Source organism: Salminus brasiliensis, chromosome 15 (assembly GCF_030463535.1).
Source record: "Salminus brasiliensis chromosome 15, fSalBra1.hap2, whole genome shotgun sequence".
Classification (NCBI taxonomy): Eukaryota; Metazoa; Chordata; class Actinopteri; order Characiformes; family Bryconidae; genus Salminus; species Salminus brasiliensis.
The window spans coordinates 3,771,386-3,796,385 of record NC_132892.1 but is presented as its reverse complement, the minus strand read 5'-3'; the positions used below and the strand labels follow the sequence as shown (position 1 = coordinate 3,796,385).

The 25,000-nt window shown below is 44.2% G+C and overlaps 1 protein-coding gene across 1 annotated transcript in view; it reads right to left on the bottom strand.

Moving 5' to 3' along the window:
- Positions 1–21,339, bottom strand: part of LOC140536258 (transmembrane protein 94-like) — a 23,117-nt gene extending 1,778 nt beyond the window's left edge. Inside the window, exons 1-24 of the mRNA XM_072657978.1 lie at positions 21,063–21,339; positions 20,485–20,681; positions 19,834–19,985; positions 18,928–19,030; positions 18,013–18,129; positions 17,783–17,929; positions 15,767–15,901; positions 15,409–15,688; positions 14,094–14,267; positions 11,702–11,804; positions 11,456–11,601; positions 11,183–11,340; positions 10,990–11,101; positions 10,816–10,910; positions 9,115–9,214; positions 8,797–8,905; positions 8,501–8,681; positions 8,349–8,426; positions 6,895–6,980; positions 6,372–6,453; positions 5,784–5,932; positions 4,952–5,049; positions 3,228–3,321; positions 1,621–1,791 (exon numbers count right to left, since the gene is read on the bottom strand). Coding sequence (XP_072514079.1) covers positions 1,621–1,791; positions 3,228–3,321; positions 4,952–5,049; positions 5,784–5,932; positions 6,372–6,453; positions 6,895–6,980; positions 8,349–8,426; positions 8,501–8,681; positions 8,797–8,905; positions 9,115–9,214; positions 10,816–10,910; positions 10,990–11,101; positions 11,183–11,340; positions 11,456–11,601; positions 11,702–11,804; positions 14,094–14,267; positions 15,409–15,688; positions 15,767–15,901; positions 17,783–17,929; positions 18,013–18,129; positions 18,928–19,030; positions 19,834–19,985; positions 20,485–20,681; positions 21,063–21,339 — 3,344 coding nt within the window. The remainder of the gene's footprint in view (positions 1–1,620; positions 1,792–3,227; positions 3,322–4,951; positions 5,050–5,783; positions 5,933–6,371; positions 6,454–6,894; positions 6,981–8,348; positions 8,427–8,500; positions 8,682–8,796; positions 8,906–9,114; positions 9,215–10,815; positions 10,911–10,989; positions 11,102–11,182; positions 11,341–11,455; positions 11,602–11,701; positions 11,805–14,093; positions 14,268–15,408; positions 15,689–15,766; positions 15,902–17,782; positions 17,930–18,012; positions 18,130–18,927; positions 19,031–19,833; positions 19,986–20,484; positions 20,682–21,062) is intronic.
- Between the last annotated feature and the right edge of the window lie 3,661 nt (positions 21,340–25,000).

Below are 25,000 nucleotides of genomic sequence, written 5' to 3'. Positions count from 1 at the left end.
TCCACGCGCACATCTGCCTGCATATTTACGTAACTGTCCGTCTCCTCACCAAGTACAGGTCAAGTGTCACGCTTCCATGTTCATGCCGGGGGATGCTGATGATGCAGGGTGGTGTTTTTAGTGAGATGGATCTTGTAGTTTATAGAGTGGGATTTTCTGATTCATCAAATCAACCTTTATGTAATCGAGGAAATGCTCGTTTATGATTAATATTTCATTAATTGAATATATATCGTAGTTTTCTGACTGATGCTGTATGCTGATTGTTGTTTCGGATATTGTGGTTTATTCAGGGTGATCCTGAATGGTGTAGTTTACTGATTTGGATTTTGGACATTGATATTTATTACATGCTATTTTGGATCCTGTAGTTATTTTAGTGTTATTCTAGTTCTTGGGTGTTGAGTGTGTCCTGTACTGAGTGTGACTGTAGTTTATTTAGTGTTATTCTGGGAGGTGATTATTGAGCAATTATGGATGGTGTAGTTTATTGCATGTTTGGAAATTTTTGGGGTGTTATATTTTGAGTGTGATTGTAGTTTATTGAGTGTGATTTTGAATATAATAATAATTTATTCAGTGTTGTTTTGGGTGTAGATTATTGAGTGTAATTATGACATTTGTAAAAAGTGTGGTTGTAGTTTATTTTGTGTTATTCTGGATGTTGTAGTTTATTTTGTGTTATTCTGGGTGTTGTAGTTTATTTAGTGTTATTTTGGGTGTTGTAGTTTATTTTGTGTAATTTTGGGTGTTGTAGTTTATTTAGTGTAATTTTGGGTGTTGTAGTTTATTTAGTGTTATTCTGGGTGTTGTAGTTTATTTTGTGTTATTTTGGGTGTTGTAGTTCTATGTACTGTGGTTTTAGTTTATTTTGTGTTATTTTGGGCGTTGTAGTTTATTGAGTGTAATTTTGGGTGTTGTAGTTTATTTAGTGTTATTCTGGGTGTTGTAGTTTATTTTGTGTTATTTTGGGTGTTGTAGTTTATTGAGTGTAATTTTTGTTTATTTTGTGTTATTTTGGATGTTGTAGTTTATTTAGTGTTATTTGGGGTGTTGTAGTTTATTTTGTGTTATTTTGGATGTTGTAGTTTATTTAGTGTTATTCTGGGTGTTGTAGTTTATTTTATGTTATTTTGGTGTTTACTGAGAGTGAATTAAGTTGACTGAGTTGTGTTTGTTCAGTGTGATTTAGGGCTGGACGATACAGTAAAAATATTGTATGACGATATTTAAAGATATTTTCACGATACACAATATTCATCAGGATAGACGCTCCACTGTAGCCCCACTGTACACCCCTCTAGCCCACGCCTGGCATTAGGCAGCATGGTGCCAACAGGTTGATGTTCATCTGCTCCTCATAGGGTGTCCTATTCTATTGGCAGTACTTCTCTACTGGCACTAGACAAGCTGTGTGTGTGCATTTGCAGACCTGTGTCAGCAATGGGTGCAACTTAAAGTAGCTGAATGCATTCATTAAGAGGGGTGTCCACAAACTTTTGGACTCACAGTCTACATTCAGTATTCTGGACACATCTAAAACATCGTAAATCTCTTGAAGCCCTTTCTGAAGCCGTTCCACAATCGTGTGATACTGGTTTTTAAAAGTAGTACTGTTACCTGATCTCATGGAGCTTTATCCCCTCGTTAATGAATATGAGAGGGATCAGCCATAAAATGCCCAGCAGCCACGTCGCCACAGGTATATCACTGATGCAGAAGGAGTGGGGGGACGTCGGATGATGCCACAGGAGTTGGGACCCCATTGCTATGGAAACATTAAGCATCGGCCTGAAAGATGAAGATGGCAAGTTAATCGTTACCACTTTCATGATTCACAGTCCTGCACAGAGGTTTTAGGCCCCTAATCCCATTAATTAAGCTTGTGTCTCTCAGCAGTGAGAGTTTTACTGTAGAAGCTCCAGATCTCCTCAGAACAGATAAATCAGCTGAACATGAATCCAGTAAAAAGGAGAAACAAGAGCTTCTGATTCTGAAGAAAGAAAGTAGTGAGATCTTGTCGGTGAGCTAGTCTGAAGAACAGAGCTCGGTTCCTCCAGGGTTCTCCTGGACGCCCCCCAGTCCAGCCAGCACAGCGTGGAGGATGTGTTCAATCAACTCCATCATCATCATCATCATCATCATCATCAGCAGCAGCAGCAGCAGCAGCTCACCTGATTTACCATCATTAAGCCCTGATTTACCACCAAACCAGGTGTTGATCTGAGGAGAACTCTAAATAATACTAGACTCCATGAGAGAGGAGAACTTTGGAGATGTTCTAATAAGTAAGAGTGATCAGTATCGGTTTGATCCTGGCCAGGGACAAGTATAATCCAATCTCCTCCCCTAAACTATCATGTAAATGTGTGGTTCAGGCCTACATACCGGTATTCTGGGCTTTATACTTCAGAATCAGTAGAACTTACAGAGCTGGGCACATATTATAATGACAAGTAGGTTTCGGCATCAGACATGAAAAAGTGTCATCGTCCCGCCCCTAGTTTTAATCTATTTGTATGATTTTTGTATGAAATTATTATTTTTCACTAAAATGATTAAAAATAGACACATTACTATATAAGGGGTATCACAAATGGTTTTTTTTTTGAAACCCTAAAAAAAAAAAAAAAACAGTTGTGCCACATTAATTTTTTTTCTTTAAATTAAATTAAAATTCAAGAAGAAACAGGAGAAAATAAAAAATCTAAAATAAACCCCCAAAAACTTGAATGTTGATTATATAAATTGGTCCCAGCCCTAGTTTTAATGAACACAATAATAATGAATAATTTGTATAAATAATTTTCTTTAAAAATATATATTTGATTAATTTATTCTAATATTAGTACTAGAATTTGTAAAAATTCTAAACACTAAAAAAAAAGATCTTGAAAAAATGTCAAATTTATGAAGAAATAAAAATAAAAATAAAAATGAATGTCAATAAAATAAAAAAAATGATGTGCTAATGGGCCGTCATCCAGTCAGCTACTTGCTTTGTTATTATTAGTTATATATATATATATATATTAGTAATTATCTAGTAACTGTGATGTAATTGATACTGTTACAGTAACATGACACAAATATATAAAAATATAAATGAAATGCAGCAAAAAGCAGCAACCGTCGTGCATCACAACCGCCACACTAGACCATCATGCATCACTTGCAGCTCCGTGCTGAACATTTGTGGCTGTTCTCTCAACAGTACTGACACTCACACAGTGCAGACGACCGCACACCAGCTGCGATTACTCAGTGGGCTTTGCTTCCACATGGGGGCTGAGCGATGGACGTGACTGACAGATGTGCACACTATTAAACACACACACACACACACACACACACACACACACAAACAGATACACACAGAGAGGGACCGACATCAGTGACTTCCATCCTCAGAGTGCATGAGACCTTCATACACAGTTTAACAAACAATAAACCTGAATAACAAAGAAATAGAAAATAAAAGCATGAAAATATCAAAGAATATTACAGTGAATATCAGAACCCTTTGAAATTCACCACTGTATTAATGTTAATAACTCCAGTGTTACAAACAGGGGGTCCGGGCGTCTGAGATCAGCAGTGAAAAGAATTTAAAAAGTGTTTAATTTGCATTGTTCAGAGCAACACTTTCATCACTAATGATTATCAGAGTAGATCTGGTCCGGCTGAGGGTCGTCTGAACATGGGCCTCAGTGGAAGATCAGGTGTGAAACACATCAACACGCCTGTATTCTGTATAGATGAGGCCTTAATATGTCAAACATTGGCTTAGATTTGAACATTTACAGAGTAATATAAAACCACAATGTTTTGTATGAATATCATTTTTATCGATTTATTCTAAACTTAGTAAAAATATACTAAACATATACTATAGTAAATCATCCTGATTTCCACAGGTCCCTAGGAGTGGGTTATTATTTTTTTCTGAAAACCTGGAAACATGTGGTGTCATGTAAAAAAGGCCTTAAAACTGTGAACACATTTTTAAATTTAAAATAAATATATTTTTAAAATAAATTAAAATAAGTTAAATTTTGAAATAAAGAAATAAACAAGGTAATAACTTTATATCTCAAAATATTTTGTTTAATTTTTTTTTTCAATTTTTCTAAAATGTTTCTAGATTTTAAGGTAAAAAATGTTTGATCTTTGATAAAATGATCTTTATTTCTCAATTAATTAATTTATGTATTTATTCATTTTATTTATTTATGTATTGTTTTGTTGTGTTTCAGTTCATGCTGAAATACTGATAAGTAGTTTGGGAAATGACAAAGCAACAAGCTAACCAAAATATGGAAAATACAAGATATGGACAAAAGTATTGGGACACCTGCTTGTTCATTGTTCCTTCTGAAATCAAGGATATTAAAAAGAGCTGATCCTGCTTCTATTGCAGTAATGTCTCTACTGTCCCGGAAAGGAGACTTTCTGCTCGATTTTGGAGGAGCATTGCTGTGAGGATTTGTTTGCATTCAGCGACAAGAGTGTTAGTGAGGTCAGAATGTTGGACAAATGTTCACCACCCCACCTCATCATCCCCAACTCATCCCAAAAGTACTGAATGTAGCACCACTATCATTCCAGAGAACACAGCTCTTCCACTGCTCCACAGCTCCTCAATGCTGGGGGGCTTTATACCCCTCTAGCCCACGCCTGGCATAAGGCAGCATGGAGCCGATAGCTTCATGATGTTGATCTGCTCCATAGAGTCCTATTCTATTGGCAGTACTTCTACAGGGACTAGACAAGCTGTGTGTGTGTGTGTGTGCAATTGCACATCTGTGTCAGCAACGAGTGCAGCTTAAAGTAGCCCAATGCTTTAGTTAGAAGGGGTGTCCACAAACTTTTGAACATATAGTGTATCTATCTACCTCTAGCTGTTTGTGTGGGTAGTGAGGAGGTACGTCATTGATTTTAGAGTACTCACTGGCGTAGAGCAGCACGAGGAAGGCGATGGCTTTCTGCGCTAGAGACAGACCATCAGAATGTTTTCCATACCAGTCTGGAGACCATACTGTTGAATTCCTGAAAAACCCGTTCATACAGTGTGACACGGTACCTTAAAGCTCTTCTTGTACCCACTGCTGAACGCTACAGAGAACACAAGCTAATGGATTTGCTGCAATTCACAAAAATACTGGAACTGGAACAAGTGGGAGCTCACCTGAAAACAGGGCCAAGCCCATTGTAGCTGCGAGTTTAAGAGTTCAAGCAAGAGGGACAGCAAGCAAACCTGGATGAGCCAGTCTGCTAAAGGAGCCTGAAAACAGTGGAAAGCCCGTTCCCTCGACTCTGTGCTCATCCTGTTCATGCATCAATGGGTGTGATTGGAGCCTCAGTTAGCTGGACGTTCCTGGCCACACATTGCTAGTCAACGTAAACCCTCTATTAGCTAAATAACTAACGTTAGCCTATTTCACCGTAGACTGAACTAACAGGTCCATTTCCACAGACGTACAGACTACACCCACCGTCCTTCCTCAAAAACTGGGTGAGATACTGTCGGCCTTGTCTTTTTCTTAGGAAATGACCTAAATATAAGGGTGGGATCAGGCAACGCGGAGGCTCTGGATGTTTACATTTAACAGCAAAATAAGTGAACGAGAACATTTTCAACATTTTCAATAAAATAATCGACAAGTTATGAAAGTTTTATGGTCTAATATTGAAATAAATAAATAAATAAATAAATAAAGTGAAAAAAATAGTTTATACATTTCTAAGGCCCCCCCCCCTCCCATTCGACACCCTGCACTTACAGGAGCAGTGCAGTTGGGTAGCAGAGCTTCTCGTCCTCGTGGTTTATTTCCAGGCAGAAGCCGTGCAGAACGAGGCCGAAGCAGGTCAAGTAGATGCACACGGTCAAGCCGAACTTCACCAGGAAGCACAGCATGAAGAAGCGCAGCGTCTGCAGAGAACCACGGACACAACTTTAATGGAAGGTAATGGTGAATCAATCACTGCCCAACATTCAGTTACACTTATTTAGATCTATGATTTAGTATATTACATATTTTTATATTTCAATGATATATTTATAATATGTTTTCATATGAACTATTCATTCTAGGCAGTGATATCTACACAACTTTCATACTTTACTACACCACACGGCCACTACATGTCTCTCTAGGCTGCTACAGAGATTCTACTATCCATCTACATCCGCACAGCAACAGCGCCATCTTTTGGCAAACCCTGTGTATGTGAATTAACAGTGTCATGGTTTGTCTGGATCAGGCCCAGCTCTCATGCACTGGAGCTGTCTTTAGCATGCCGTGTAAAAGATGGGAGATCTGAGGGTTGTGTTAAGAAAGTAAAAAAGTTCGGTAAACGATCGGTTTTACCTTTTTTGGTAGGAATCTCAGATTTTTCCCTGTAGGAACCTTCATGATCGAGCTGTCAGACGGCTTTCCAAGCAGGGACACGCTGAGCGTGAGCATGTGAAGGGATGAAACAGAGGTCAGACCACTGTCCAGAAACGGGGGGATTTCAATATTCTATGTTTCTATATTGTGGGGGGCTAACTATAAACGAATAGTCGAGTCATTGCATTGAACAGCTCAATCCGAGTCGGGTGCAGCCCTTCTAAACTCTTCAGACGTCTGGTTCAGTTCACCACCATTGTTCACCACTCTGACTGAAATGCTGGACATCACTGAAATGAGGCCTAAAACTGGCCACAGTGTTTGTATTCAGCTCTTTGTGGGGACCAATATGAAGCATTAACCTTTTAAAGGGACATTGTGGGGACGCCTGTCTGGTCCTAACAAGGATTCACATTTGACTAAATACAGTAAGAGTTAAACCAGGGGAAGGTGTACATGTGTGTGTGTATATGTGTGTGTGTACATGTGTGTGTGTACGCACCTGAGCATAGGGAAATAAAAGCATGAGAGAAATAGGACGTCACTCGTAGCCAGAGGAGGAGGCAGCTGGCACACACATGCCAGAATCTGTGGCAACACACATACACAGGCAGTCAGTCACAGTTGTATACATGCAGACTATATGGACAAAAGTATTGGGACACCTCTTAATCATTGAATTCAGGTGTCTGATTCAGTCCCATTCAGCCACAGGTGTATAAAATCGAGCCTCTAGTTCTTTCTTCCACACATCAGTGAAAGAACGGGAGGTTCTGCAGAGCTCACTGAACTCCAGCGTGGTTCTGTATGTAATAGGAGACACCGCTGCACCAACAACAAGAAGTCAGCTGGTGAAATTTCCTCCCTCCTAGATCTTCCTCCATCAGCTGTGGGTGGTGTTATTATTGAACAGTGGAAGAGTTTAGGAGGAACAGCTCACAAAGAGCAGCTCAGTGTCCACAGAGTGTCTGTCAGACCACGTAAAGTTACAGAGCGAGGTCAGGGCCGAAACTCCATAAAGACTATCGCATATGTTAGTGTTTATCAGTAAAATTGAGTTGAATTGTTTGTAGTTGATCTTTTTTCTCACTAGGTGAAGTAGACCGGGGTTTGGGGAGGGATGCACGATATTGTGAAATACTGACATTGCAAAATTAACATTTTCTGCGATATCAGAAGTTAATAGTAGTAGTAATTTCGATATATAGTATTATATATGATTATATCTAAAAAAAATGTAAAAAAATGTATGCCATATTTTGACCAAATTTAATCAGATTCCACCTTTTATTTATTTATTTATTTATTTTTTTAACCAAAGTTTCACCAGATTTCACCAAAACTTTACCACATAAGACAAAATGTTTTACCGATTTTCACCAGATTTCGGCATGTTTTAAACTAATTCCCACCAGCTTCCACCTTTTTTTTTTTTAAACCAAAGTTTCACCAGATTACACAAAATGTTTTACCAATTTTTTATCAGATTTCACCAAAATACCAAAAAATGTTTTAAACCAATTTCCAACAGATTGAAAAAAAAACAATTGGGAAATCTGATAAAAATTCATCTGTAAAAAATGTTGTGTTATCTGGTGAAGTTTTGGTGAAATCTGGTGAACCTTTGGTGTAAAAAAGGTGGAATCTGGTGGAAATTTTTTTTAAAACTTGAATGTTTTAAAAAAAAATGTTTTAAACCAATTTTCACCAGATTTCACCATTTTTTTTAAACCACCAAAACTTTACCAAAATAGCACCAAAAGTTCATGTCAGCAGATTTCACCAGAATGATCCAACTTGTCATTAAAAATAAATAAATAAATTATATATATATATATATATATATAATGCAAGCTGCAGCATGATGTATTTAGTCTAATTTGCCTATTGGGACTTTGCACATCCTGTTGCAGCCCTACTTTCCTACACATTAGTAAATGAATTAGATGAGGGTACCTGGATCAGCACGAGTGAGAGCTGACACTGCAGGAGAAACAGGAAGCACTTCCGGATACCGGCTGTAATGTGGCGTGCCTGAGAGCACAGGAAATGTCGGCGTCAAGCCGTGTTTTCAGTAGAACTACTGGCAGTATGGTGGCTGGACGCACCTGCTTGATGAGTTTGATAACAGTGCTGTTGTCCTGGTGGTGGAGCTGCACTGTGCAGGCCAGCCCGCAGATGGCGCTGGAGAGCTGGGCCAGACTTACAGAATCTGGGGAGTGTGGCTGCTTCTGGGGGACATCTAAACAAGCCTGGCCACATGTTGGAGTCAGTGGCTCTAAAGCAATGCTGCTTATACGTACGAGGGGGGCGGAAAAGGTCGGGAGGACGGGTTAAAATATACAATAACACACAGAGCGGAGGATCTCTCAGAGGAGCAGGGAAGAATCGGGTCAAAGGTCACCTAATGTCACTCTGCAGGAAGATGCCGTTGTTGTTGATGTTCTGACTGCTCCCCAGGCAGCACACAACTTCTCCATACTCCTGCATAATGCATACCATCTCACACTCAGCTACAGCGCACACACACACACACACACATACGTGCATATATTGAGGTATTAAGGAAGTATCTAACAGATCAATGGCGCTCTTTCACTCATCCTGGCATCTGTGTCAGCTGATGCAAATATACAGACGATCTTATCTATCATTTCAAACTGCCCTGTGAGTGTGTGTGTGAGTGTGAGTGTGTGAGTGTGTGTGTGAGAGAGAGACCTACTCTGAGACGTGCAGTCTGTGAAGAGGGGCACCAGTAATGGGACGTTATCAATGTTCTCCAGGTGAGGCCGGACATTCTCAATGCCTTTGGGAAGCTTGGCCTGTAAACACAGCCACCAAAGTTTTCTCATTTTGCCCCATTTTTCCACCCAGTTACCCAAACCTCATGGGTTTTGTATCCGGATGGTGTCTGGACCTACTGTCTGACCAGAGGAGATCCGATTTGCCCGATTTCCCAGGTTAAAAACACACGACATGTACCTCCTTCCCTGGTTTACTTCCTGGTTTAAAGCCTGACCTCCTCCTGGTTTGAGAGGTCAGATGGTAATCCGATCACAGTGTGTCTTGGGGGTGTTTACACCTGGCTTTTTTCATGCAGGTAGACGCTAATAAACAGGTGCCAGGTATAAACGGGCTAGCTTAAGCTGGTTGAGCTGGTTGACCAACTGGTTGACCAGCTAAGCCCCTAACCAGCATGGGGCATGTTTTTCAGCCGATCTACCAGCATGACCATACTTCTTGACCAGCATGACCAACAAGACTAAACTGGTTCACCAGCTTTACCTAACTGGCCAACCAGTATAGTCCATCAAACTCAATCAGCTAGTCCATCATCGTCCCCCAACTGAAGTGACCAGGGCTATTCAGCCTCATAGGGGTCTGCCTATGAAGAGCAGCTGCCACTCAAACCTAGCCACTAGTGCCCATATACCCTGTGCCCCTTGTGAGTGGGGGTTGACCAGGGGATTCTACCCTGTTGCCAAAGCGTGGCCTACCCTTACAACTTACGACCATAGGACTCTTCAGGATGTCTATCTTGAGAGGCCTTCAAAAAAATTGCTGTTGTAGCCGTGGAGCTGAAGCACCACTTCCCCTTCCTACTGAGCTTTTTGGAAAAGGGGTGCTTGACGCGGTGGTGGTGGCGTGTGGTGTGTGGCTAGGCATGCACTAGTGTTCACTCTCCTAGTGATGGGGGCACTGCTAGTTCCCATGAACTGGGATTGGGTACTTGGGTAGAAAAATGGGGTATGACCTCCAGTACCATGGTGGGCGTATCCTACATACAGAACTACCACAAACAGCTGCAAGCGTATCGAGGCTCACAGCATCAGTTCCGCTGGATTGGTCATATTATAGAAACGCCCGAGGACCACAAGGCCACGCCAAGTCCTATAGGGGCAGTTTCCATTTGGGGCAGCGTCCAGCTGGGGGGCAGTACATGGATCAGTTCTGATAAGTCTGAGGGGAACTGATGGAACTCTATAACTCAACCTGAAGCATGCGGATCTGGACTGATTTGGTTGAATGCACACAGCCCTTGCCCCCCAAAGCAGTGACCACACATACCGCACAGGCTCAGTCTCCACCCGCACAAAACCTACCGATACAGCAGCAGCGGCATGAGCAGTCATGGGACATGAGGATCTACCAAGGAGAACGTCAGTCTACAGTACATCTGACATCTTTCATTGGACAGTTTCTGACCACTGGACCGTTGTTGACCTTGGGTGAAGGGCCAGACAGTGGCATAGACTCTACAGTAGAATGGTTGGAGGTGCTTTGAGGAACCTTCAAGAGGTTCCTCCACGGTTTCAAATTGCAGAACCCCTAAACGTTCCTCAAGGAACTTGTGGTGGTGGAGCTACGAGGTACACGTTCCTACGAAGTGGCTGGTGCGCTGATGTGTTGTGGCCTGCCTTACCCTGTTCAAATCCTCAATCAGACATGCCCCATCATGCTCCATCGCCCTTGCCTCCACCTCAGCGTTGTCCCGCCCTCCAAGCAGACGTGAGTCCTCTACAGCAGATCGGTGGAATTATATGAACCGAAGCATCAACCCAATCTCTGTAGAGCTTACCAAGGTCCGGGCCCTCACCTTCCACCCCTCCTGGCATTTTGATGTTTTCGGGATCGAGAGGGAAGCATTCCGACTGAAGGGAGATGTGGCAATTCCATCCCGTCTCCAGGCCCATCTTTTCTGCAAACACCTCAAGCAAAAGACATTGCACTCAGCGATGTGAGATCCCGCCGTGTTCATTTCTGCATTCAGGGCTTCTGCGTGTCCTCACTTTGCTCCGGACCTCCTCCTCGTTGGAGAAGTAGACGAAGCGAATGCATGCGCTGTCCAGTCCTGAGATGAGCCTGATCATGTCGGGCCGTGCCTGGTACTGCGATGAGACCAGACCCAGAAATACCTGCTGCCTGAGGGGGGACAAAGAAATGTCCCCTACACAACACACACACACACACACACAGAAACACAAAAAGGCATCATAAACACCCAAATGTTGTCCCCCATCTACACCCGTAGGCCTGCAGTTTGTCCCATAGGCAGGTTGTACCTGTCGCTTCATCACTGTGGCCGAGCGGCATTTCGACGCACATGCCATCCATCTCAGGGTCATACGGTTGGAGCAGGGGCTTAAACGACACAGCTACACACTGGCCGGCCATGCAGGAGCGCTGGTAAAAATCCACCACCTTCTTCCTGTGTACACACACCCACACACCCACCCCCACATATTATACATGCACCACCAAAAGACCTCTTCCCCTGCACTGCAGTTCACGCAACGAGGGTGTCTGACCTGTCCGCATCAGTCAGGGGCTGAAGATCCTCCCCGTCCCAGAATTCCATACACGCTCCCAGGATGACATCGGCAGAGCCGTAGGAGAAGAGGTGGAGTTCGCCTGGAGGCCACAATAGTCTCATCATTAACTAATTATTGACCTGGTCTCAGATCTGAAGAGCAAGGTCGCGAGGTCGCGAGGTTGACCTGTGGGACATGTGCGTAACTGGACATTTCGAGCCACCCTTCGACCCCTCTGAGTTAACCAGGCTGTTTTTAGAACTGTACCTTTGACCCGGGCTAGGTAAGCTGCCAGCTGTGGGTGTCGCAGTTGCCAGGGTGGGGTCTTTCCTGGCCTGCCTGACTTTCAGCTGTATTACTGGGCCGGGCTGCCCAGACAATGACTGGGCAAGGACTGGGTAAGCAACTGGGGCAGTGTAAGCCTACACCCCTATATAGTGTCCCTTATATTCCTCTATATTACTGCCACTAGTAAACTGATTAACCAGCTAATCAGCTAGTCCATCATCGTCCCCCAACTGAAGTGACCAGGGCTATTCAGCCTCATAGGGGTCTGAGCCATGGACTAATATCCTCCACCTGTATTAGGGTGCAACAAGGATGACGATTAGTGCCTCTAACATCTGTAGATCTGGACACGAATGCTCAAAGGGCTTTGTGTCCTCCATGTGCGAAAGTACTCTGGGACCTACCCAACACACAAACCCTGACCATCACTGACCACTGCTAATTCATAGAACATTCTAGACAGAATTAGGTTCTCGCCCCCACGTGTTTTGGGCCTGTTCTCACGCCTGTTCTCAGAGGTAGCAGTGGAGAATCACATGGGAGGACCTAGACAAGCACTTCCTTCCTTCAGGGCACCAGCGTACAAACGCCGCTGAATCGAGGAGAACCGGGAACGCGGCGCCACGCCTGAACGTCGCGCTGCCTGGCCTCAACCCGGCTCTCCAGTGAATCTAGCGGGGGGAAGATCTAGGGGTCGATTCATGCGTCAGGACAATGGTGTCGCAGAGGGGCAGGGACTAGTTAACGTGGGCTGATGCAGTTTGACACTGGGGTCCTGCTGCGGGGATGACTCAGAGAGATGGGTTTAAAGAGGTCAGCCTGAGTCTGTGTGTGTGTGCTCCCCCGCGGTGGTGGAGGTCGCGACCCGGCGCGTGAGCAGCATCGGCGATGAGAAGTGAAGCGAAGCTTCGGTCAGAAATCTAATTCTCACGGCTCTCCTGTTAACACCCCCCCCCTGTCCCGTCCCCTCCCTCTTAATGCAGCCGGTTTAAGCCAAGGCTTGTCTGGTGGCTGAAGACGGCTTCTTTACAGTCTTAAAAAAGAGGGTTCTTCAAGGGTTCTTCAGAAGTATCAGATGTCAAAGAACTCTTTTAACTCCATTTTATTATAATGGTTCTATGTACTGTAGTATCAAGGGTTCTGCTATGGTTAAGAACCAACCTTTCTGAGCCTGGAGCTCCACTCTTTCAAAAGGGTTCTATATACCATGAGAACTCCAGGAACCCATTAGATGGCTCTTTGTCTTGTGAAATGGTTCTTCACTGTGATGGAAAACATCCTGGCTGTGGTTCTTTAAAGAACTGTTAGTACCGAATAGGGTTCCACTATGGCTATGAGCCAAAGAGCCCTTAGAACGTTTTCTCTTTTTTAGCCCAATGGTGTAGTTTTACACTGCAGCTACACTGTTAAAAAGGGTTCTTCAAGGGTTCTGTAGTAAAAGCAATGGTTCTACACAAAACCATGAGAACTTTAGGAACCCATTAGATGTTTACATGGTTCTGCATTGCAATGGAAAACATACACTGGAGTTACACTCTTAAAAAAAGGGTTCAAGGGTTCTTGATTATAGTTCCATTAAGGAACCCTTTAGATGTTGAAATGGTTCCTCATTATGATAAAAAAAAAAACTTGGTTCTTCAAAGAGCCATTTTAAAAATAGTTCCATATAGTACCACAAAGGGTTCCACTGTGGCTATGATCCAAAGAGCCCTTTTAACACTGGAGCTACACTCTTAAAAAAGGGTTCTTCAAGGGTTCTTTACTAAACTGTGGATCCATTCAAAACCACGAGAACCTCAGAATGTTCTCCTTCAGATGTTTAAATTGTTCTCCGTTGCAATGGAAGACATACGGTGCATACGGTTCCTTAAAGAACCGTTCTACATAGTACCGTTTTTTTCTCTGCAGCAACGTGGAATTTGCGCGAAGAGGCGGGGCCTTTGTGGTGATGTCACCACGCTCCCTTCACTAGACTGTTCCATCTGTGTGACCAATCAGCTGCTGAGAAGGCGTCCCTCATAGGACAGGACAGTCCTCCCTCGGCTGCAGTCTGGGCCTTGGACCGCAGATAGTGTCTGGGTGTGAGTGTGTCTGTGCTCACCGGTGTGTGTGTGCTGCGCCAGCAGAGCGATGAGATGTGAGAACGGGAGCCGTCGCATGGACACAGGAGGGGGTGCCGTCACCCCCGGCTCTCCAGAGCAAGGGATTGTGGGTAGGGTGTAAGCAGCCACGCTCAGCCTCTGCTGGAATGGGTCCTGAGCAGTCGGAGAGAAGCCTTCCAACACACACACACGCACACACACACACACACGCACACACACACACACACACACACACACACATATAGATCAATCAAGCTTAGTGTGAAGTTAATGAATATGTGGAGGTGATTTGATTGATGGAGTTTTGATGGTTTTCAGGTTAATAGAGAATTAGAGTGAGCTTATGCTCAAAACAGCACTTCAGATAGATTGAGCAAAGGTGGAACACACACACACACACACACACACACACACACACACACTCCACACAAGAACATTCTCCTAACTCTACCTGTCAGACTACGGCATTTTTACAGCAATTCCCCACCTCAGTAATAAAATCCCTATTAATATTATCCTTTTAATTCAGACATAGGAGATCGCAATCAGATGTGACGGGGTGGTAAATTTCATCCTAAAATGCCAGCAGAACTCCATGGAGTCAACACACACACCAATCAATTAAAAATATAATGTTCTTCGAGTGTAAGAAATCTATTAAACAGCAACTTTCCTATTTGTATTTTTCGTGACGGGGTGGTACACATAAAAAACACTTTTATTTTCTTACTGTGATGTCTTTTTTTCTCAATTTGTTTATCAAAATTTTCCTTTTTTTCCTCCCGATTTGGTACTGCAAGTCAACCCACCTGTTCGTAGCTCCCCCTAGTGCTAGCAATGCTCCCGAAACTGGAAGGACACACGTCTCCGGCCACCCCCCCTTTTCGAACACGGCCGGTGTGGCATCGCTGAGCAGCCGACACGCTCTGAGGAGGTGGGGATGTGGAGAGGTGGTGGCCCTCCAACAACCTGACCATACTAACGCTCTTGTCGCTAAATGCAATCAAAACCCCACAGCAATGCTCTGCTCCAAAATCTAGCAGAAAGTCTTCTTCCCTGGACAGTAGAGGCAGTTACTCCAACAAAAGCAGGATCGACTCTTTTGAATAGTCTTGATCTCAGAAAAAACTATGAATTAGCAGGTGTCCAAATACTTTTGTCCATGTAGTGTACCCTCATGCCATATTAGGTAACACGGTCGTTTCCTGAGGGCACGCCTAAAATGACCGGATTTACTCTAACAGTGCCTAACCTGTACTCTCCACTGTCCACTAATACTGCAGCGAACCATCGATCTAGACAACCTTGACTCACCCAGTATCCTCGGAAGCTGATAGAGGCCCCAAGGTGGGCGCACAGGCTGGCACGGGGGGCGGGTGCGAAGCAGGGCGGCATGGGTGAGGTGGTCAGAAAGCCGGAGCACCCGGGCCGCCACCACAGGGTCGCAAAGCAGCAGCTGCACGGCCAGTCCCAGCGGCCGCAGAGATGGGGCGTGGCGCTCCCACTGCATGTCGTCAAACTGCACCTGGGTGTTATTGAGGTGTGCCTGTCCCACCGACAGACTCAGCATCTCCAAACTGCAGAGGGGGTGTGTCTGGTGAATGGGGGGGGGGGGGTTGGGTTACTGGTCATATCTCATTTTACGACATAATGGTCATATATCCTTAAATACCTGAACCAGCTCTTTGGAGCCATTTTCATGGCTGTCTGCATCGCTAGAGGAGGGTGTTTTGCTGAAGAACAGAATCTTCTCCGGGTTTGGACTGGGCCAAGACAGGATGCCCTGCTTATCAACACAGCACAGCACCTAAAACACACATCCACACGTGCACTGTTAAAAGCAGAAGATCCTAGAGGAACATCTTTTGGAGGTTCTTTAGTTTGCAGCTGTGGAGGAACTTCTTGAGGATCCTTGAAGGAACCGTTTTCTTCTAAAGAACCATAAAAGGTTCCTCCACAGCTGAAGTGAAGTGAAGAACCTCATCAAGGAACAGTGCACATAATTACACATTCATTCTACACCTCTGGAGGAATCTCATTTGTGCCACTTTATGCTACAGACCGTAGTCCATCTGTCCATCTGTCCATCTGTTGTATCCTAACAGAGGTGCATATCGCCGCAGAGCCTGCTGGGGTGGCGTATCTACCAACAGTGTTCCGAGAAGGAATCAGTCATGGGGTATGTTGACCAAAACCCAACATCTGGTCAACGCCATAATCTTAACATTTTTATTTCTAACATCTGTCTAATGTTGGAGTCCATCAAACTGACGTTCAGAGCCTGCTGGGGTGGCGATCCGAGAAGGGATCAGTCATGGGGTATGTTGACCAAAACCCAACATCTGGTCAACGCCATAATCTTAACGCTTTCATTTTCAACATCTGTCTAATGTCGAAGTCCAACGTCTTGCTGATATCAAACTGATGTCCAGAGCCTGCTGGGGTGGCGTATCTACCGACAGTGATCCGAGAAGGGATCAGTCATGGGGTATGGTGACAAAAACCCAACGTCTAGTCAGAGGCATACTCTTAACGTTCACTCAACCTGACATTCTGACATCATTAGACGTAGATCTTGTTTTGGTTTCCAATTGATCGTCTTGCCAAAGTCATGCTGACTCAAAATATGGAAATTTAGTCATGAGGTATGGTGGCCTAAACCCAATGTCTGGCCAACGGCATAATCTTAACGCTTTCATTTTCAACATCTGCCTAATGTCGAAGTCCAACGTCTTGCTGACATCAAACTGATGTCCAGAGCCTGCTGGGGTGGCGTATCTACCGACAGTGATCCGAGAAAGGATCAGTCATGGGGTATGGTGACCAAAACCCAACGTCTGGTCAACGGCATAATCTTAACGTTTTCATGTTCAACATCTGTCTAACGTTGGAGTCCATCAAACTGACATCCAGAGCCTGCTGGGGTGGCGTATCTACCGACAGTGATCCGAGAAAGGATCAGTCATGGGGTATGGTATGGGGTACGGCATAATCTTAACATTTTCATTTTTAACATCTGTCCAACATTGAAGTCAAACGTCTTTCTGACATCAAACTGACGTCCAGAGCCTGCTGGGGTGGTGATTCGAGAAGGGATCAGTCATGGGGTATGGTGATCAAAGCCCAACATCTGACCCGAGGAGGAACTACCCGAATCACGGACAGTTGACAGGTAAGTCCTGAGCACCCTGAGGCTCATCGATTCACAAAGGCCATCATGTCTGACCTGGGCCAACAGAAAGTAGGGTTCAGAGCATTAACAGTGAGTGGATCAAATTTGGATGGTGGACCACTCTCAGCACAGCATGATCAATCGTATGACCTCTGGTCTTGGGCACAGCGGTGCCTCCCGCAAATATCCAGCCAAGAACCGGCTCTGCGGCCAAAAACTGTCCACTGATGAAGGGCAGGAGGATGACTAACACAAACTGTGCATCAACAGATGGGCTACGGTCTCTAACTGTAGACCAGGAAGGCGAATTTCTGATACAGTGGCTGTCTAGTGAAGATACCGTAGATGTTCTCCTGTTTTCTTGCTCAAATTCACACACTGGTGAAAGCGTCATTGCATCATTGCATCATTGCAGGGCACTGAAATACAAGATGGCCTGCAGCAGTTGGGAAGCAGTGGTCTAATCAGATATCAGATAACACACACACACACACACACACACACACACACTCTTACTGTGACAGAGCCCAGGCTGTGTAGTAGACTTGCTGTGTGACACAGGCTCACACACTGGCCTCCGAGCACTGTGAGAAACGTTCTGCAGGTCAGCTTCCACCTTTCCTGTCCACCAAAATCAACCAAGCTTTTACTCCTGATTATACCGAAGCCAAATCCGAGGAAAAATCCAATAGTTCATGCACACAAACAGGCCTGCTGCTGGGCCATCTCCATGGCAACGCACGTACCCACCAGTCCGTTGGCTGCGGGCCCATCTGAAGAAACACTCGCACCTCCCCGTATATGCCAACCAGTAACCATAGCGACGGGAAGGTCAGGGGCAAGAGGGGCAGAATGCCGTTGACCTACAGCGTAGAGAGAGAAGGATCGTGAGCTAACGTGGTCATGCTAGCACATGTGCTAGTACACGTACAGTCATGGGGGGACGTTTACACTCATACACTCATCGTGGAGAATGAGAACAGTCCACAAACACATCTTTAGTAAAATTTAAAATGTTAAATTTAATTATTGGTTTTCATTTGGGCTGGACCGCCTAGCGCGCCGGCCTAGAGGGGGCAATTTCGCGTCCTGACTGGTTGACTAACTGACTGACTGATGGACCTGCTTGACCCTTGCAAGAATTGCCTCTAGTTTGCCTAGAAGAGACAGTTGCTCATACTGACTGCCTGAGCGTTAGCATCGTAATCGCGGCATTAGCATTAGCATAGTATGTCATTGCTATCGCTACTGCACCCAGCATGTGCTACTGTGCCAATGCTACCAGCATTGCTATGTTAGTCCCAAGCCACGCCCCAAGCCAAGCCAAGGTCAGGCTCTGAGGGCAGCTGTAGCCCATCATGATCACTAACAGGACGTGAAGAGGCCTTGGCCATGTCCATGATGAGTATTATCCCATCACAACTGTATGTGTATAAAACTGTGTGTGTGTGTGTGTGTGTGTGTGTGTGTGTGTGTGTCTAACCGGTAATTGCAGTAGTGTAACTGGCCATGGCCCCACACCTGGAGCCCCCAGGACATATCGCAGCATATTCAGCAACAGCATCAGCAGCTAGTTGGAGGGAAAAGCAGAACTTTTGAAAGGTGCTCGATCTGCACTGTGAACTGATCATAATGCCACATACACTGTAATGAAGCCTCACCAGTGCCAGGGGTGCAGGACCCCTCTCCAGTAGACTCTGCACAGTGAAGCGCTCGTTATCCAACACCGAGACGGGTCTGTGCTCAGACAGGTCCAAACACCTCCTACAAACACACAGGTAGCACACGTGTGTTAGCAATCTGTGTCTATATACGTCCAAATATTTGTGGACACCCCTTCTAAAAGATGCACTTGGCTACTTTAAGTACTGCCAATAGAATAGGACTCTCTGGAGCAGATAAACATGAGCCTATTGGCACCATGCTGCCTAACAATGCCAGGCGTGGGCTAGAGGAGGGGTATAAAGCCCCCCAGCATTGAGCTGTGGAGCAGTGGAGGAACTGTGTTCTCTGGAATGATGGATGCTGCTCCATCCAGGACTTCTTGGATGAGTTGGGGATGCTGAGGTGGGTGGTGATCATTATCCAGCATCCTGACCTCAATAACAGTCTTGCTGCTGAATGCAATCAAATCCTCACGGCAAATCATCTTTTTCTTTGGACAATAGAGACAGGAAACAGCACTCTTTTTAAACGCCCCTGATTTTAGAAGAAAAATGAGCAGGTGTCCCAATACTTATGTCAATAATCTACTAATGATGTAATGTTCCTGAATGCCTATTTTGCAAGCTAGGCAAAAACGGTCGGGTCCAAAACTCCCAACTCTGGAACTCATCCTAATGTTGCTGGATGGAGCTCCATCACTTCACTAGAGGTGTTGGAGACCCCTCTAGCTACTGCATGGCATGGTCACTTTAGAGCTCCTCCCATTCGATCAACGGTATGCAAATGTCAGCAATAGGTCCACAGCCGAATTTACTAATGAGAAAGAGTGTCCAAAAACTTTTGGACACATTGTGTAGCTCAACAATCTGTAGAGATTAGGGCCAGTCTTGGGGTTTACTCACTGAACTGCCTCCACTGCCGGAGTCTTGGTCACCCTGAAGAGCTGCGGCTGGACCAAGCGGTGTGGACGGGGCCTCCCGTTGTCCAGCGGGGAGGGAGGGGAGGAGAGGTGACTGAACACATCACTGCGAGACAGGATGACATGCTCCTCTTCCTGGGTTTATCAGTCATAGCCAATCAGAAGGAGAGGAAGGGTGAGTGAATGATCATAGCGGTCTCAAGGTTCTAAGTAAGACTAAGTAAGCTGCAGTCTCAGAATTGCTTAACCCCTTCAGGACAAGTGCCTCTAGTACTTAATAGACCGTCTTTCTGCTGGCAGAGTTCCTGAGGAATCTCAGCCCGTTGGTTGCTGCTGCAACCACCTTCTACTGATCTCAGGCGACTGTGACAGACACTCCAGAATCCTCCAGGACTTCTTCTGGAACCAAGCCTTGGTGGACTTTAAGGCATGCTTGGGATCATCGTCCTGTTGCAAGCTCCAATTACCCCAAAGCTTCAGCTTCTTTATCACTTGTCTATTAGTGGTGCTTGAGATATGTAAATTGCTCTCGTCTGATTCGCACTCTCGTCTGCATTTGCACTTAGATCATTGAAGCATATTAAAATTCATATTACATTTTTTAGCATGGATGCTAGGCTAAAATACAATTTACCTGAATGCCCCTAAGCTCAGTGGGGGCCTCGTTGCCCGGGCGCAGAGAGATTATGTCACCTTCCACAAGCAGACTGACGGGCAGGTTGACCAATCGGCCGTCCCGGTAGGTCCACTGCAGCGACACGGCTGGGGAAGAGGGCGTAAACAAGTCCTCTGTGCCTCTCAGCCAATCAGAGGGAGGATGTTGCAAGAACTCTGCGCCCAATGAGAAAGTTGTGTATAAGCGTGTAAGACGCCATTGGACGGTTTTCCGTCCATATACTATTATTACAGCTTCTATTTGAAGTTGTTCCTATGGTGTCTAAGGTGGTTGCTAAGGTGTTGGTATGGTGTTTCAGGTGGTTACTATTCCTAATGGTTGTTAACCCAACCAACATGGGTGGGTACCAGGTGGGCATGGGCTCTGGGTGGGTGGGTTTGTCCATGTGTTGTTACTGGGACCCAGTTGGGCTTCCCAAATGGCTCCCATCATTAAAGCCCACCCAGATCTTACATGGGTCCCATCTGGGCCCCGTATGCAGCTTTTTGAGCCCCGTATGAGACCCATGTTTAACCCCTCCTGGTCTCATCACTGACCCTGGTGGGCATCCAAATCTGAGGCCAATGTGGAACCCATGGACAGAGCTTTCTGGTTCCCAGTTGGGCTGCCCATGCAGGCCCCATATGGACCTGTTATCTGGGACAACAGTGATGGTAGAGGGTTGTGGTAAGTCTGGACGTTACCCTGTAAGGAGTTCAGCAGTCTTTCTACTCGCCGGGGCATCTCACAACTCTTCAGCCGCTGGAGAGCTGCCATGGAAACCAGCCCAGCCAGAAGGAGGAGTAAAACAGCACAGCCGCCAATCAGTGCCATGCTGTCACTATGACAACCATGAGAAAAGACCAAGTATGGGTAATGGAACCATAAGACTGTGTTTAAGCTGGAAAGAGCCACACTGGGAGGAATTCTGACTAAAAACCGTATCACTGTACTGAGACAGTCCACTGGAGATGCCTCATAGATGCTCACCTGACATTCAACCAATAAGACATTTATAGGCATTCAACCAACTGAATGCCTAACACTAACCTTAACCCTAACCTTAACCTTAACCTTACATCCTAACCCTAACCTTAACCCTAACCTTAACCCTAACCTTACATCCTAACCCTAACCTTAACTCTAACCTTAACCCTAACCTTAACCCTAACCTTACATCCTAACCCTAACCTTAACCCTAACCTTAACCCTAATCTTACATCCTAACCCTAACTTTAACTCTAACCTTAACCCTAACCTTAACCCTAACCTTAACCCTAACCTTACATCCTAACCCTAACCTTAACCCTAACCTTAACCCTAATCTTACATCCTAACCCTAACCTTAACTCTAACCTTAACCCTAACCTTAACCCTAACCTTAACCCTAATCTTACATCCTAACCCTAACCTTAACTCTAACCTTAACCCTAACCTTAACCCTAACCTTAACCCTAATCTTACATCCTAACCCTAACCTTAACTCTAACCTTAACCCTAACCTTAACCCTAACCTTAACCCTAATCTTACATCCTAACCCTAACCTTAACTCTAACCTTAACCCTAACCTTAACCTTAACCTTACATCCTAACCCTAACCTTAACCCTAATCTTACATCCTAACCCTAACTTTAACTCTAACCTTAACCCTAACCTTAACCCTAACCTTAACCCTAACCTTAACCCTAATCTTACATCCTAACCCTAACTTTAACTCTAACCTTAACCCTAACTTTAACTCTAACCTTAACCCTAACCTTACATCCTAACCCTAACCTTAACCCTAACCTTAACCCTAATCTTACATCCTAACCCTAACTTTAACTCTAACCTTAACCCTAACCTTAACCCTAACCTTAACCCTAACCTTAACCCTAATCTTACATCCTAACCCTAACTTTAACTCTAACCTTAACCCTAACTTTAACTCTAACCTTAACCCTAACCTTACATCCTAACCCTAACCTTAACCCTAACCTTAACTCTAACCTTAACCCTAACCTTACATCCTAACCCTAACCTTAACCCTAACCTTAACCCTAATCTTACATCCTAACCCTAACTTTAACTCTAACCTTAACCCTAACCTTAACCCTAACCTTAACCCTAACCTTACATCCTAACCCTAACCTTAACCCTAACCTTAACCCTAATCTTACATCCTAACCCTAACTTTAACTCTAACCTTAACCCTAACCTTAACCCTAACCTTAACCCTAACCTTACATCCTAACCCTAACCTTAACCCTAACCTTACATCCTAACCCTAACCTTAACTCTAACCTTAACCCTAACCTTAACCCTAACCTTACATCCTAACCCTAACCTTAACCCTAACCTTACATCCTAACCCTAACCTTAACCCTAATCTTACATCCTAACCCTAACTTTAACCCTAACCTTAACCCTAACCTTAACCCTAATCTTACATCCTAACCCTAACTTTAACTCTAACCTTAACCCTAACCTTAACCCTAACCTTACATCCTAACCCTAACCTTAACCCTAACCTTACATCCTAACCCTAACCTTAACTCTAACCTTAACCCTAACCTTAACCCTAACCTTACATCCTAACCTTACATCCTAACCCTAACCTTACATCCTAACCCTAACCTTAACTCTAACCTTAACTCTAACCTTAACCCTAATCTTACATCCTAACCCTAACTTTAACTCTAACCTTAACCCTAACCTTAACCCTAACCTTACATCCTAACCCTAACCTTAACCCTAACCTTACATCCTAACCCTAACCTTAACTCTAACCTTAACTCTAACCTTAACCCTAACCTTAACCCTAACCTTACATCCTAACCCTAACCTTAACTCTAACCTTAACTCTAACCTTAACCCTAACCTTAACCCTAACCTTACATCCTAACCCTAACCTTAACCCTAACCTTACATCCTAACCCTAACCTTAACTCTAACCTTAACCCTAACCTTAACCCTAACCTTACATCCTAACCTTAACCTTAACCCTAACCTTAACCCTAACCTTACATCCTAACCTTAACCTTAACCCTAACCTTAACCCTAACCTTAACCCTAACCTTAACCCTAATCTTACATCCTAACCCTAACTTTAACTCTAACCTTAACCCTAACCTTAACCCTAACCTTAACCCTAACCTTAACCCTAACCTTACATCCTAACCCTAACCTTAACCCTAACCTTAACCCTAATCTTACATCCTAACCCTAACTTTAACTCTAACCTTAACCCTAACCTTAACCCTAACCTTAACCCTAACCTTACATCCTAACCCTAACCTTAACTCTAACCTTAACCTTAACCTTAACCTTAACCCTAACCTTAACCCTAACCTTACATCCTAACCCTAACCTTAACCCTAACCTTAACCCTAACCTTACATCCTAACCCTAACCTTAACCCTAACCTTACATCCTAACCCTAACCTTAACCCTAACCTTAACCCTAACCCTAACACTAACCCTAACCCTAACCTTAACCTTTATCTTAACCCTAACCCTAACCTTAACCTTAACCCTAACCCTAACCTTAACCCTAACCTTACATCCTAACCCTAACCTTAACTCTAACCCTAACCTTAACCTTAACCTTAACCCTAACCTTAACCCTAACCTTAACCTTAACTCTAACCCTAACCCTAACCCTAACCCTTAAACGAATTAAGTAAAGTTTCAGCATTTCTGAGATTTTGACTTGACTTTACTTTTGACTTTATCTTTTTAATAAAGTGTATATACAGTAAATACAGTACCTGTTCTGATTAATGGCATGGCATGTTAGTAAGCTTGCTGCACAGAGAGCTGTCATTAGCACTCCTGGCCAGTGGAGGCTGGACCAGCGCACAGAGTGATGCAAAAAACACCTACTCCAAGCAGCCTGAAAAACACACCGATAAATACATGCTGATGTTTGACTATTCACATGCCATGAATGACCTTTCACTCAGAACCACCTGCAGGTCACTATCAGAGAGTGGAGATGTATAGTGGGGCTCCACAGGGCTCTATGTTGGGTCCAGAGAATTGATCCATTTTTTAAGCATTTCTTCATACGAATGTGCTCTAATAATCAGCACTCGCCTGCCAGTGATGGTCCTGCTTCGCTCTTTGTTGGTGTTGTTGTAGAACACTGAAGAGTTCAGCGTGGAGCTGGGACAGGGCTGCTGCTGAAGACAAACCCAATGGCCTCTGAGGAGGGACCATTATAGAGAAAATCAGGATTGGAATTATGGGAATAAACAGGGCTGGTTTTACAGGTACCTTTGTGTTGGAATTCAGTAACATTACATTAAAAGGTTCTGTTGTCATTCCACTTCTCCTTCACACTAGCAGGTGGCAAAATTTTGGCAAAATATTTATTTAGCTTTGTACACATTGTTTAATACGTTTGAAACAATATTAAGTCATTTATTATAAAATAATCATTTTTGTCTTATTCTTTCTGTGAACAATTTCAATTTCAATATTCAGCCCAATATTGTGAATTCAAATATTTCT